The sequence below is a fragment of the Exophiala aquamarina genome (assembly GCF_000709125.1).
Source record: "Exophiala aquamarina CBS 119918 chromosome Unknown aczIA-supercont1.5, whole genome shotgun sequence".
NCBI classification, from domain to species: Eukaryota; Fungi; Ascomycota; class Eurotiomycetes; order Chaetothyriales; family Herpotrichiellaceae; genus Exophiala; species Exophiala aquamarina.
This window is the reverse complement of record NW_013550583.1, coordinates 382,192-395,681: the sequence shown is the minus strand read 5'-3', so window position 1 is coordinate 395,681 and position 13,490 is coordinate 382,192. Positions and strand designations below refer to the sequence as shown.

Below are 13,490 nucleotides of genomic sequence, written 5' to 3'. Positions count from 1 at the left end.
GGGGAGGACAAGATATCTCAAATTCCCTATAGTAAGGTTGTAGTTGTCCTGTGCAGCTCGAAAAACTTGTCTAGCAACCTATCCGGGTAGCCCTTCCTTGACTCTATATGCATCTCCCGGTGAATGAAGGGAAGGGAAGGCTGATTGCGCCATACGAGAAGCACATATTGTTCGGGCGCTGATAAGCCCGCCTGGCTGGGTTGCGTACTTGTGTAATTGGTGGCTGTCATCAGAACCTAAGCGTGACTAGGCACAGCCATGCTCTTCACATCTGCGATTTCTAACTAAAGAGATAGAGGTCGCAATAGACGTAGCCTTGTACGGACAATTCAAATAGGACTAGTGAAGCCAGAACATGAACCATTCGTTGCTGGCTTGCGAAGAGGAAAATGGGCGAGAAGGTGGTGCCACCCCAGTACAAAAGTCCCCCAGCATGTCGGTATCAATGGGGGATACATATGCACCAGGTCCTCGCGTAAGTTGTAACATAGTTAAAGAGACTCGGTTCTTGCCACTCGCAGGGCCCCGCACCCAACAAAGGAAGTCAATAATTTGGTGCAAACAATCCTTGTACCTAATTTAGCCTATATCTATGCCTCTTAGGCGCTCCCAGTGATCAGTGACGCAAGTCATTGGAGCCGGCCCAAATTCTGCCAGATTGGTCCACTGAGAAAATTTTGACGCGACGATTCGGTCTGGATTGAGAGTTTTCAAGGCGATGAGCTTTTAAAGGTGCTCTTGTCCCATCTAATTGAGGCATCCTATCTTAGCATTTGCCATCTGTGTCTTCTTTGATACTTCCCTACCCAAGTAACTGCAGCATTCAGAGTCAAGGCAAAAGGAACATCATGTCATCATCATCAACACCAACACTCAAGCTGGCTTCCGGCGCCAACATGCCCCAGGCTGGGTTTGGCCTTTGGAAAGTCCCAGCTGACCAGACCGCCGATACTGTCTACAATGTATGGTATTTTCCTGGAAAGCGGGTGTAAAACTCGCGCCTCTTGCGGAACTATTTGACTGAGTAACTTCCTTGCAGGCGATCAAGACTGGATATCGATTGTTCGACGGGGCGTACGACTATCAAAACGAGAAGGAAGCCGGCGAAGGCATCCAACGCGCCATCAAAGACGGCCTAGTAAAACGCGAGGACATCTTCGTGACCACCAAACTATGGAACAACTATCACTCCCGAGAACGCGCGCTTGAGATGGCCAAGGCCCAGAACGAGGCCTGGGGTCTCGGCTATATCGATCTCTATCTCATCCATTTCCCCATTGCTCTGAAATACATCTCCCCCGAAAAGCTGAGGTATCCGGGCTGGTGGCAGGACGCGGACCAGAAGATCATCGAGCGTGCGCATGTTTCGATGAAGGAGACGTGGCAGGCGCTCGAGGAGATCGTGGACCAAGGCATTGCCAAATCGATTGGCGTTTCCAACACCCAAGGCCAAATGCTGTACGACATCAACACATATGCGCGCCACCCTCTCTCCGTGCTCCAAATCGAACATCACCCGTACCTTGTTCAACCAGATCTAATTGCCCTCGCGAAGGATCTCAACATCGCCGTCACCGCTTACTCGTCCTTCGGCCCCCAGAGCTTCTTGGAGCTACCGCCGGCCTTCCGAAAACGCCCCGAGAGCATCCCGACGTTATTCGAGAGCGATCCCGTGACGTCCGCCGCGAAATCACACGGCAAGACGCCCGCCCAGGTCCTGCTCCGCTGGTCAACCCAGCGAGGAATCGCCGTGATTCCCAAATCGAACAACCCTGACCGCTTGAAGCAGAATTTGGATGTGGTGGATGGGAGCTTCGATCTGACCCCAGAGCAGATCGAGGCCATCAGTGCTCTCGACAAGGGCCTTCGATTCAACGACCCCGGATATTATCTCCATGAGCCGTTGAGAATCTTCTCCTAATTGGATGAGGAATCGCTGTTCTTCTGTGAGAGTGGATTGTGCACATCTCAAAAGCCGTGCTGTCCTCAAAATATAACGAGGGAATGAAATGCGCTACGTCCAAGGATGGATCGCATGCACGGCCTTGTCCTGAAGTGAAACCGCCGATGTAGAGTGTTCATAGCATCTAAGTTTATGATGGTCAACCGAAAATATATAGCCGTTCAGGATTTTCAGGATTTTCTACTTCTGAGTCTCGGAAATATATGCGAACTCATGAGCTCATATTGAAAGGTAGAATTCGATGGTAAAGAATCGGGAGTATGAGTGTTCTTTCCTGGAGACCCACCCCTGATATGCGAGGCTGTGACCATGATGATGTGATGGCTGAGCTTATCGTGGAAGGATTCAGGTAAACTGATAGTAAGCACGCACACGAAGAGTGAAAGAAAGAGTCTTGTTGGTGGAACCAGTTGCTCTGGGCTGGGGATCGGGCTGTAGACTTTATGGGAATGTCGACATAACCAGCTTGAGAGCGCTTGAGGACTGCATCAAGAAGACTAGGAACATGATATCATTGACAGATACTAGCACTAACGGACTAGTGGGGTTGCAGAATGCCTACTCTTGACTTGTCCGGCGTTGCCGCACTAAGTGTCGTAGATAAGGGGCTTCAGCCTTGCGGAAAGCGGAGACATAGCACAAGACGACGACGTTCAGGTCGCACAACAACCAGCCACGGACAGTCTAAGAACTCGGCGCTCTTCAGTAATAATACTTGATGTTATAACCATAGTATGAAAGATGTTTGTTCTTAGATCTTTGATTTCGTTTCAGTTGGTAAGGTTAGATAGGCCCTGTATATATCATACGTTGACGGATGGGACACGAATGGTCCCTTTGTCCTGTAGGACACGCAATGTGTAATCGATTGCAAATACAGAAGCCTGTGGAGCATCGTATTACACTTCTCCATGGTCTTGATCATGGGTTGATTCGATGATGTTGTCATCCGAGGCATCGAGCTCTTGAGGAAGATGTGGTATGTCGATCCTTTGGGATTGATAAGAATTAGTTGTGTCCTGGCGGACCAAAGGCAATAGCATGTCTGGAAGGGGTAACCAGTAAGCACTCAACCACAGGACTAAAGAGAGCAAAGTGCATGACGGAACTATACCGGGAATCGAGTGTCGAGCCTGACGGGCCTGCCATAGAGCATAGCTTCCGATCAAGAACATGAGGAATCCAAAGACAAGATTGCTCATGAGTTCTGGAGACATTCTCTGAGTATGTACTTTACTTTGCAAGGCTGCGGAAAGGTAGAGACTTGGGATCTCGCAGAGGGTAATCATTGCTGAAGGGATATGACGGTTTATAGGACTTTGTGGGAGAGTATTCATCGTCCCGACATCATCTACAGTGCCGCCTGGTGAAGGAAGTATCACATTTCACTTCTCACAAACCCAGTTCGGCTTTGCCCTGGTTCGCAATTCCTTTCTCTATCCATGCCGCAGCCAGTAGCGGTGAAGATGGCTTGACCCAAGGCTTTCTGACTGGGCCTTCACTGATTCAGTTCCTCCACTTATTTATGTATTTTCTGGTTCCAATAGTGACAGGACATACATTGTTCATACGGTTCGAGTTGCGGAATGACAACTTAGGCATCACCACCTAGGAACTAACTTTGTGCCTCCCTAGGTACCTAGGATGGTATTTTTTGCATGTAACTACGCATCTATGGATACACACAGTCATGTTTTGATACGTTAATTTCTAGTGCATACCGTAAACGGTATTCTAGGCAGGGTCGCTTCTAAACGCCCCCTTCTTCCTGTCACCGCCGTTGGGCCATCTCTTTCCTCCCCCTCCGTCCCCCCTTCCTCCCTCCCTCCGTCCCCCCTTTCCTCCCTCCTTACCGCTCGGCCCGGCACATCTTACTTCTACTTTGCCGTCATATTTTCGACTTGGTTTTACCGCAACCTAAAACGATCTTTTCTTCAGCCTGACGGTGAACACTTGGTAATTCATGAACCGAAACGGTCGTTAAAGAAATACGCCGATAGGCTGATACCTAGGTAGTGAGCACCTCCTTTTAGTCCAAGCACAAGGTCAATCTAGAAATTAACTTAGATGTATGTGGGAGAAGTAAATGTAGGAGTGGAAATGTATATTTTTTCGATTTTTTTTCTGTTCTCCCAGATCCAGCTATGCTACAATTTACACTTCATGTTAGGATAAACTAATTCTGGTTGGTTTCTTGACCCATCAAGCACAATGTGGCGTCTTATAGTTAGACAAAGTTGATGATCCAGAGAAAACATCAAAGCTGGCAAAGGCCGATCCACTTCAGTGGTGCTGTGTTTAACGTTTGTTATTCCCCCTCATACCAAGAATCTGGACAAAGCGGATGAAGATGTTGAGGAAGTCGAGTTCCAAGTGAACGCTCTCATTGACGACATCTTTTCGAACCAAGCCCCGCTCACTCATGCGAGCGTGGTGCAAGATCTTCTGGACATCATAAAGGGTGAAGCCGCCAAAGACGGCTAGACCACCATAGAGCCAGATGTTTTCGGTCCAGGCGAGGGTTCGAACGGCAGTGGCGGGTAGGACGAGAGGCGCAAATCCGGAGATGGCGACAATCGCGACACCTGCAAGCAATGGTCCACCGAGGTACAGGTATTTCTCTTGCTTGGCGGTTGCTCCGACAAAGGCAATGCTGCCCATCATGCCAACGGTGTAGAGACCAGCGCGAGCGAGAATGGCTGGAGACATGAACAGGAGTGGTGAGAGAACCGCAGCTTGGGCCACGTTGAAGGCGGTCCAAAGGGCGTATTTCTGAACATAACTATTTTCTTAATTAGCATATTTGCTACCATGCCAATAATGGGGAACACTTACTTGTCAGGATGCGTGTAGAATGTGCCATACATGGTACCGAACGACGCCGCCAACGAAAGGCCAATAACGAGCCATGGATTTGTGGCCATCAACCGGTAACTCCAGCCGCTGGTATGCAGTACTCGAGCAGCGACAGCGATAATACCAACCCCCAGACCCGTGTGCATGAATGTCTGATTCAGGTACTCCCGCTCATATTGCGGCATTCCACCGTCTTCACGAGTTTCGCGGTTGAAGATCATGTTCGTGGCGACAATCGTGCCACCGACAAGGGCGGCGCCATAGAGTAAACGCTGCGTCAGATTTCCGGAAGCGGTTGGGTTGGCAGGCTGATATGAAGGGACTTGATAACCGCGTTTGAAGCCATTTCGAAGCGCATTGGATTTGAGTAGAGATTGAGCGCTGGCAACTGGTCGTTGTTGGAACAAGGGATTTGCGGAGGGTTTCGACCCAGAGGCGTGAAATGATCGGATCAGCGACGATGGCTTGCCGAATTGCTTGAAAGCGTTGGAGGAGACCGCAAACGGCCTCCTGAGAATGAAGGACATTGCAAGTGACACTCCCAGGTCGAAATGTGATGGCGAGGGTGAAGATGAAGAAGGTGTTGATGAGTAGAGGTGGGAGCACAGGCAATAATTACAGCAGAATTGCGTGTCTGGGTCCATACGTGTATGCCCGTGTGCTGATTAGCCGCGGAGTTGCAAGCACATTCTAGAATGACGTCGATCAATTCTTAGAGGCAATTTGACGGTCACGTGCACCGGGATTAAAGGTTCTTCCGAGCGTCAACACCGGATTTTGAGAGATTAAAAATGCTACAGATTTGTGCTGTCATTGTCCAACCATGCTTTCGCCCCCATGCTGAACTTGCCAGCGTAGAATGCGCATCGCATCCAACAGGTCTCCATCGCTTATACAGTGATATCCAGAGATCAGTATGTCTTCCTACAGAGGTAGTACACCTTTTAAGGAATATATCTGAAGGCCGGGTGATGGTGGCCAAGATCCCGCTTCTGTTGCTCGTTGAGTCCCTCCAGGCGATGGTCTCGCTTTCCGGCCGCTCGGACCCGATTCTCTCGCATATTGTAGAAAATACCGAATGATGACACACATAGCACAATAATCTGTGCTCCAAGGTTGATGGAATGACCGATTGGGTAGCGCGGCGCATCACGAACAAGGTATGTCCATCTAGAGATGGTTAATTAGTCAAGACTCCCAAGTATACATGGCGAGGGCGAACTCACGTAGCAAGAACGCCACCTAGTGTGCCAACCGACACAATATATGCGGTGGCCACAGCTCTGACTGCGGGGCCGGCAGAGTCTACTCTTCGTTAGCCAGCAGTTCTATGGACCCTGAAAGAAAACGACTTACTATTGATACCCCAAGACATGAACCCTGGACCTCCTGGGAAGGCACCAGTGGTGATCAAGAACACGGCAGCATATCGAGCATTCGCATTTGTATTCCACCTGAGGATAGAAAATCCAGCAATTGGGAAGAAAGTCGCAACCGCAAGGTAGATACCACGTCTCCGAGTCTTGTCACTCGTATAGGCAATAAGGATGGCGATGACACAGGCAGCCACGTAGGGTGGAACTGAATAGAGCTGAGCCTTTGTCGCAGTCCAGCCAAGATCGGCCAGGATGGTTGGCATGAAGATGGAAAGTCCTTGCACAGTAATGTTGATCAAGAAGAAACCAAGTGCAGCGAGGTTGTTGTTGACGTTGAATACGGCAGCTTTGATATGCTTCCACTTGACATTCTCATGTGGGTCCTGGAATTCTTTAGTAATCATCGTTGACTGATCAAACATTGCACTTACAGCCCGGTGCTCGCGAATCAACCGCTCATGGGCGATAAATCGTTCTCGCTCGCTAAGGAAGAAGCACGTTTCTGGGTTTGATGGCATCAAGATGGGTGCCAAAAAGGCGACGATCATGGTGAGCTGCGATCTTTGTAAGCCTCGGTGCCTCGCGTGCTGCGTGTTGAAAGACTTACCACACCCTCAAAGAAAAAGATGTTTCTCCAGCTAGAAAGCGCCATTAGCAGGGTACAGTTTCACCGAAGTCCCTCGCACTTACGTATGAATAGGAGTAGATTCAGTACCCCAGCGAGGTATCCGACTAAATCTGTCAGTCGCGAAACCATCATGTGTCCACGTTGACTTACGATAGTGCTGTTGCGAACAAACCACCAAAAGCACCCGCAATGGAGGCGGCAGAGATGAAAATACCAATTCTGAAATAAAGCTCTCGTCTCTTGTAGAAGGTTGAGAGGTAGAAAGCGATACCAGGCATTGTGCCGCCCTCGAAGACACCCAAAATTGCTCTGCAAGCACAGAGCTCTGCAAAGTTCTGGACAAAAGCGGTGCACATCGAGACGAATCCAAATCCGACGACAAGCATCGGAATATAAAACCGAGGCCCAATGAACTTGAGTAGAATGTTACTGGGCACTTCGACCAGAAGGTAGACAATGTAGAAGACACTCAAGGCCCAGTTGAATCTGTATCCCACGAGGTTTAGGTCTTTGGCCATTCCCTGAATTCGCGCATTGCCGATGTTTGCTCTGTCAAGGAAGCAAAAGAGGTATAATATCGTGACGAGAGGGACGATACGACGATCGATTTTTCTTCTGATCCCGGTCTCCTCGGCTTCGGTCCAGTCAACTTCATCGCCAGATCCAGATCCTTCGCTCTCCTTGTTTGGATCCAACTCCATGTGGTCAAACTCGGAGGCCTTGAGGGTTGCCGCTGCGATGGGTGCCATCGTGTAGGAGAAAATAGATACAAAATTCTCAGGTGAAAAGAATACCAGAGTCGAGGAAGAGGGTCTCCAGTCCTGATGTCAGGCGATCGGAGAGACACTAGACATTATATCCAAATAGCAAGACCGTCAAAGCCCTGTGTTCATTGGCAGCCCCACACTTTGATCAGAAGGTCTCCGGACCTTCTAGGCGAAGCTTCGATCCACTATAATGGGGAAGAGAAACATCACTCCGCCGGATGAGACACCTTTCTCAGGTCTCAGCACATCGGCTTCCTTTCACGGTAGACGATCGAGAGACAGCACAGGCTAAAACACATGTGCGCACACGGGTAAATGACATGGGGAAAAGCACTACAGACTGGATGTCTTCATAGTGACACGGGGTTCCAGAGCAAACCGGGCATAGATCATGGCCAAGCATGGAATTGGGCTTGGCGGTGGAAGTAATGGGAGGTTGCAAGGTGGAAGCGAATTGAAAATGGGAGAGTTACTGGATTGTTGAATGCGGTGGAAGTCTTGGCTGTCCGGGGGACATACCTCCTTGGGGCGCGGACCCATGGGCAGCGCGTGGACCGCGGAGCTTCTTCTTGCTCGAGGTCCTTCTGATCGACTGCCGATTCTGCAGGATGCGAACGTGGCTTGCCATCTTGGAAAGCAGGCATCAGAAAACCAACCAAATTGGACGTCTCGCAGACGCTTCCTTCATCAGCACGTCCGAAGCTCTTCGAGGAGTAGCGACAAGAAACTGGGGAGAAAGTGACATACACGACACTTCTTATTACCAGCCAGTCTTTGAAGGCAGAATACCTTAACCTGGTATAGTATGAGGAAACGGCGAACTCTGAGTGGTAGATCAAAGGTGGCTTGACGTATTCCAGCTTGTGCGAGAAAGCGAGAATGTGGTGATCGTCGAAAGGTCACGTCAATTCCGGGCCCTGTTTCTTGGCATGAAACCTTGGAGGTTCGGCAGTTGTAATTCAGTCAATATTGGATTGTAACCAGGCTGCCAGTTCCTCGCAAGCAACCACACAGGTGACCACTGACCACACTCATCCAACTACTTGCACGTTGTTACATATGCCCATTTCGTGCCATGAAAGCCATTCAACTTTGTCTCGGGTCATCAAGCGACACCCGGTTACCCCTACACCTGATTCGCTGGATCCGTGAGGTGACCCAGGTGAGTGGTGCATGTACATCCAGTTGCGGTCGAACGGAGCCTCGCAAGGCATGCTGGTAAAGGAACTAAATCACCAGGGTAAACACTGCTTCTCATCTGCCGCTAGAAAGCCATCCTAATCCGCCAGGGAGCCTGATGAAGAACCATGTGGGAGCAATTTTAGCCCAGCTTGCATCGGCTAGGTTCCCCATACCAACCATGGTAGTTCATGAAGCAGCTTCGTCTCTGTTTGTTCAAGGCTAGGCACCTCTGCTGCTAGGGACCATCTTTGTTCGGTGGTAGCATGCTCCTTGCAACTCTGTAGAATATTCGCTTATCTTCCAGTAGTGACCGGTGCGCCGGACGGTAGAGCATAGCTGCATCTCAAGGATCATAGCAGGTGGCTCTTGAACCAGCAAATGTTCCAATTATATATGCGGAAAGCGATGTCTAGACCATGCAATGTGCTCGTCCTTGCTGCTGAAACAGAATCATGCTGCCCCTCTCAGCGCCATTGCTCCAAGGATCTGGACTTCGAGATTCTTCGTCTGATCAATGTTGTTCTCAGCCTCCCCGTTAACCTGTTTATCGGTCTTGCGAGCAGGGATAGAAGCGATCTTGTAGAGCTTTTTGATACGACTGGTGTCGCAGATAGTCCGCAAAGAGGCATCTTCGAAGGCAACTTCTTGCCCGTCAATGTTCTCGGACAGATGGCGAGTCACACTTTCCTCGGTTATTTCCGCTTGAGTGGCGACTTTAACAACCAGCAGGTTCCCTGTTGTTTCACTGACACCGAATCTGCGAAATGCTTCACCGATCTATTAAAATTAGCATACCTCACCGGCGCTTGGCAAAATGCCAGACACACATTGTTATTTGGGCTGAGGGAGAAAACAATCTCCGAGTGGACATTTCTGGATTTCAGCCGCTCATTGAGAAAGTCGTTTATCGCACGAAACGCAGCAGCAAGAGCATGTTTTGTAGAGATGATCTGTTCTAATCAACATCGTAACTCAAATGGTCCATCTCAGTTCAGACCCACCGTAGTTGCATCGATGAAGGCATATTCGAAGTCTGCATTCGCAGCCAAAAGCTGCTCTCTCAGAAAGGCTGCATTCTTCACATCTCGGAAAAGTGCAACGAACAAGGTCAACTCGGGAGGAACATGGGCCAGTTGAATCGCTCGGACCATTTTATCTAGTTTGCACACGTTTTTGGGAGGAGGGTGGTATGAAACATGTCTGGAAGATTCAAGTTTAATCAGCCTTGTCGGCCGGTCACGCCCGGTGGATCTAATTAGCTCTTGGCATTAATCGGGCGGATCATGGATTCATAGGCTGCAATTATCTCGCTCAGGCTTTTCACAATCAGTGTTCTCATGGGCCACGATTGCATTCGAGCTGCTGGTTGGTCATTCTCAAAGTACAACAATGTCCTCATCCTCAACTACGCACTCGGCCTGGCCAGTTTTGTTTGCAGAAGGGGGAAGACAGAGGTCAATACAAGAACACAGAGGCTTGAGGGATGTAATCATCCTTGGCTGTCAGCATCCATCCCCTCGGCAAAGTCGAGGACGATCCTAGCCGAATCCTTGAGAGCGCTACCCGCTCGTTACCAACTTTCTGCAGCTCTACCCTGGTTTGTCTAATGTATTCGGAACAAGAAGCTGTCTAGTTTCTGTAAACCCGGGCACGAGTCAACCAGTCGTATAGACTAGCATATCACCCTCGCCCATTTCGCAACAGCAATAGAAGCGAGTTCCTCAGAACAGATCAAGGATCTTTCAAACCCATGGAGGCACATATTCCCTTGCACAGATTGTGAGGTCAGCCTCAAGGTGACCTTCGCTAGCATCTGGATGACCGTCAAATCAGATGTTTTAGGATGGAACATTTCAAGGTGGTGGGAACTGAGCGTTGTTCGATTCCATCGATAGAGTTGAGCCTTTGGCATCTCGGCGTGGTGCCACATGATTCACATCGAGCAAGCACAGAATGTGGTTCAGGCTGATGAAGGCCCGAGATGCTGCCGCTATCTCCCGAAGAAGGATATATCGGCGCGATACATCTCCAAAGAAAGTTCCGCTCTAAGCGGAAGTGGGGTATCGTCTGTTCTGACTTTGCCTCGGAGATTGTCGTCATCGGCATTCGAATTCAGATCCATGTTGATAGAGTGATAGCCCGTAGTTCAGAATCCCTTCCTCCCTGAAGCCATTATTCGCATCATCTGGTCAGACTCCTCTTCGTTCTGATGAAGGAGGTCGGGGGTTGGGAAAGAGGCAAGCAGCCATCGAACATCCTTCATTCATGTTTGATGGGGTGCAGCAGCATCATAGGCAAACACATCCGCCCTTTGCCTTCGCCAGTTTCGTGCGCAATTTCATGGTTTCTGTTTTCTCGCCCTAACCATCTTCTCCATAGGTAGCCTGCAAAGAGAGCATTCGAGTAATAACTTCCGCCGCGAAAGACATGTTCACCTGGACCAAAGACACTTCCTCCTTCACCATGGAAATGTCCGTTGCCATGATCCATGCCAGCGGCCCGCCCATCATCCCCGACTGGCGCGTTGTTGAAGATCTCATCCGCGTGCGTGCTAGGCCAGTCGCGGTCGAAGTATACCGGCAGAGGGGCGTAGACTGCTTTGAGTCCATATTGAAGGGCGATCGAGGCTGGGTACATCTCGGGGAACATGGTATGTTTGTTCGAGTAGGTCTCCTTGTGCATTAGTAATAGGAGGCGTCGAGACAGGCGAGATGCAGTTATGAGAGCCGCCCGCGTGGGAGGACGACCCTCACCGTCAGCATGGACTTTGTAGCCAGTAATATCGTTGCTAAATGCCCATGCAGAACGCGATGGGTCGAAAATTGGATTGAAGGTAATGAGGTCTGTAATCTCGTCCCCGGTCGGAGGGCGAGATTGCCTTGGAATCGGGAGCAGATCTTCTTCGTTTAATTGTGGTCCAACAATTGGCGTTTGGCCTGAAGCCTCTGTTTCTTTCACGATAGAAGCGGCGTAATCTTCATAGGAATTGTTGTGTTGAGAAGGAATGAAGAATTTAGCTGACCTTTCCCATGCATATTTTCGAGGCTGTTTGTCCGCCCATCGTGATATCTTGTCCAAGAGCTGATGGTAGTGACCGGTGACTCTGATATCCATTTCCCAGTGCCAAAAATAATCATACTCCAGATGTTGAGAGGCAAAGTATTGAAAGGGGAAGTGAAGGGACCGATAAGCGTCATACACGTCTCCTCCTGAGAAATTGACGAGACTTTCAGGAAATGGTGGTGGATAGATCAACTTCATCTGTGCCACTGACCAAAGAGTTCCCATTCCATGAAATTCTGCTGGTAGGCTTTCCTTCAACACCTGGTCGTAAACTTCCTGCGAAGCCCATATGGGAATCGAGTCGTCCTGGACGTGGATGAGAAAGTGGACTGTGTATTGCCCGCCACTGGCTAGCGAAAGCTCGCTGATGATGGCGCGAAGCATCATAATGTCAAAATTCGAGTACTTGAAGCTGCTCCATGTGCGGATAACAAAAGCTGTTCGCGACTTGATCTGTTTGGCATTCTTCTCGTGGCACAGCTTCTGCGCAGGTTGCCACTTCACCTTGCGCCAATCCGTTGGGGTGACTCGGTCAATGCCTTCTTCATCGCCTCCACTTCCACTTTCTATACCAATGCCACCTTCTTTTTCTGAGAAGCCATAGCCATATGGACCGAGTCGATTGACCCGGTCATAGCAGATCCCATTATCAAAGCCAAGTTCTTCCTGCGAGCCGAACAAAGGTGCAGATAGTCCTTGAGGTATTCCTGGGTAGGTGGAGAGTGTGGGTGGCAGGATCTCCTTCTCGTCATCGAGATAACATTGATGGAGATCTCCCCGTGAGGACGATGGTAATGCGACCAGTTCTAACTCCTGATTTACGTTGATCTCGAACCGGTTCACAGCTTCGCCGTCTTGCTCGGGAACATATTGTTCCAGCGGAACGATGGTCTCACGACCACGATACAGTCCAAGAAGTCTTTCGTCATTGTCAGTGTAAGGAATGTTTGACTACTGGGTCTGACTTACAGGGGGAACTGCTCCCACCAGAAAAACTCTCGACCGTCGCGGTTCCGCGACTGACCCAGCGGTACTATCCCGCCATCGTCATGGCCTTCAAGAACTATTTCTCGACTGCCAGCGAACCTATCAGTTGACTGTTCCTCGGAATAAGGGTCACGAAACTGGTCGACCGATACGGGAGACACCGCAAATACTAGGAGTATCAGAACAAAAGCAGTGATCGAACAAAAAGCCTTCCTCGATCGTAATCTTGAGAGGCTCAGTTGTCGTCTATGTCCTTGTCGCGGTCGTGAAGAGCCCTCGGGACTCAGCAGTCCACCGTTTGAAGAGTCGGCGCTCCATTTATGCGTGTGTGTGAGGGACGCATCGTTTCTGCTCGTGAACAGCTTGAATAATTCGGGCATTCCCAAAAAGCCGAAGATGGTTCCAGGCCAGAGGCAGACGTCAGGCGTTGAATGGCCTAATCGCGACAGGTGGAGATGCCAGCAGCTGGCGGGGAGGGTATGGGCGAGTCGTTAGGTAACACGGGGCTACCTGTATATCATCATTATATCCTCATGAACGCCGCACACATCATATATACATGATACAACAGAAAGGATCGAGCAGCTGCACCCAAGTCACAGAGCAGATTCCAGGGGAATCTGTGGGCATGGGCAGAGAGTTATCTTCTCAACCACAACGCTTGTCCT

The 13,490-nt window shown here is 49.8% G+C and overlaps 5 protein-coding genes across 5 annotated transcripts; 1 reads left to right on the top strand and 4 right to left on the bottom strand.

Annotated features, from left to right (window-relative positions):
- Positions 1 to 848: 848 nt before the first annotated feature.
- On the top strand, positions 849 to 1,921 carry A1O9_06809 (alcohol dehydrogenase; the record flags this gene model as incomplete). Its single annotated transcript, XM_013403756.1, has 2 exons — positions 849 to 962; positions 1,040 to 1,921. The coding sequence occupies 2 exons, from the start codon at positions 849 to 851 to the stop codon at positions 1,919 to 1,921; spliced, it is 996 nt and encodes a 331-aa protein (XP_013259210.1).
- Positions 1,922 to 4,261: 2,340 nt separating this feature from the next.
- On the bottom strand, positions 4,262 to 5,346 carry A1O9_06808 (uncharacterized protein; the record flags this gene model as incomplete). The annotated part of the gene is made up of 2 exons (XM_013403755.1): positions 4,262 to 4,745; positions 4,799 to 5,346. 2 exons carry the CDS (start codon positions 5,344 to 5,346, stop codon positions 4,262 to 4,264), a joined length of 1,032 nt encoding a protein of 343 aa, XP_013259209.1.
- A 417-nt stretch (positions 5,347 to 5,763) lies between these two features.
- On the bottom strand, positions 5,764 to 7,572 carry A1O9_06807 (uncharacterized protein; the record flags this gene model as incomplete). The annotated part of the gene is made up of 6 exons (XM_013403754.1): positions 5,764 to 5,989; positions 6,046 to 6,124; positions 6,176 to 6,578; positions 6,627 to 6,749; positions 6,803 to 6,833; positions 6,974 to 7,572. The coding sequence occupies 6 exons, from the start codon at positions 7,570 to 7,572 to the stop codon at positions 5,764 to 5,766; spliced, it is 1,461 nt and encodes a 486-aa protein (XP_013259208.1).
- A 1,650-nt stretch (positions 7,573 to 9,222) lies between these two features.
- On the bottom strand, positions 9,223 to 9,923 carry A1O9_06806 (uncharacterized protein; the record flags this gene model as incomplete). Its single annotated transcript, XM_013403753.1, has 3 exons — positions 9,223 to 9,549; positions 9,600 to 9,722; positions 9,774 to 9,923. The coding sequence occupies 3 exons, from the start codon at positions 9,921 to 9,923 to the stop codon at positions 9,223 to 9,225; spliced, it is 600 nt and encodes a 199-aa protein (XP_013259207.1).
- Positions 9,924 to 11,031: 1,108 nt separating this feature from the next.
- On the bottom strand, positions 11,032 to 13,202 carry A1O9_06805 (uncharacterized protein; the record flags this gene model as incomplete). Its single annotated transcript, XM_013403752.1, has 2 exons — positions 11,032 to 12,754; positions 12,805 to 13,202. The coding sequence occupies 2 exons, from the start codon at positions 13,200 to 13,202 to the stop codon at positions 11,032 to 11,034; spliced, it is 2,121 nt and encodes a 706-aa protein (XP_013259206.1).
- Between the last annotated feature and the right edge of the window lie 288 nt (positions 13,203 to 13,490).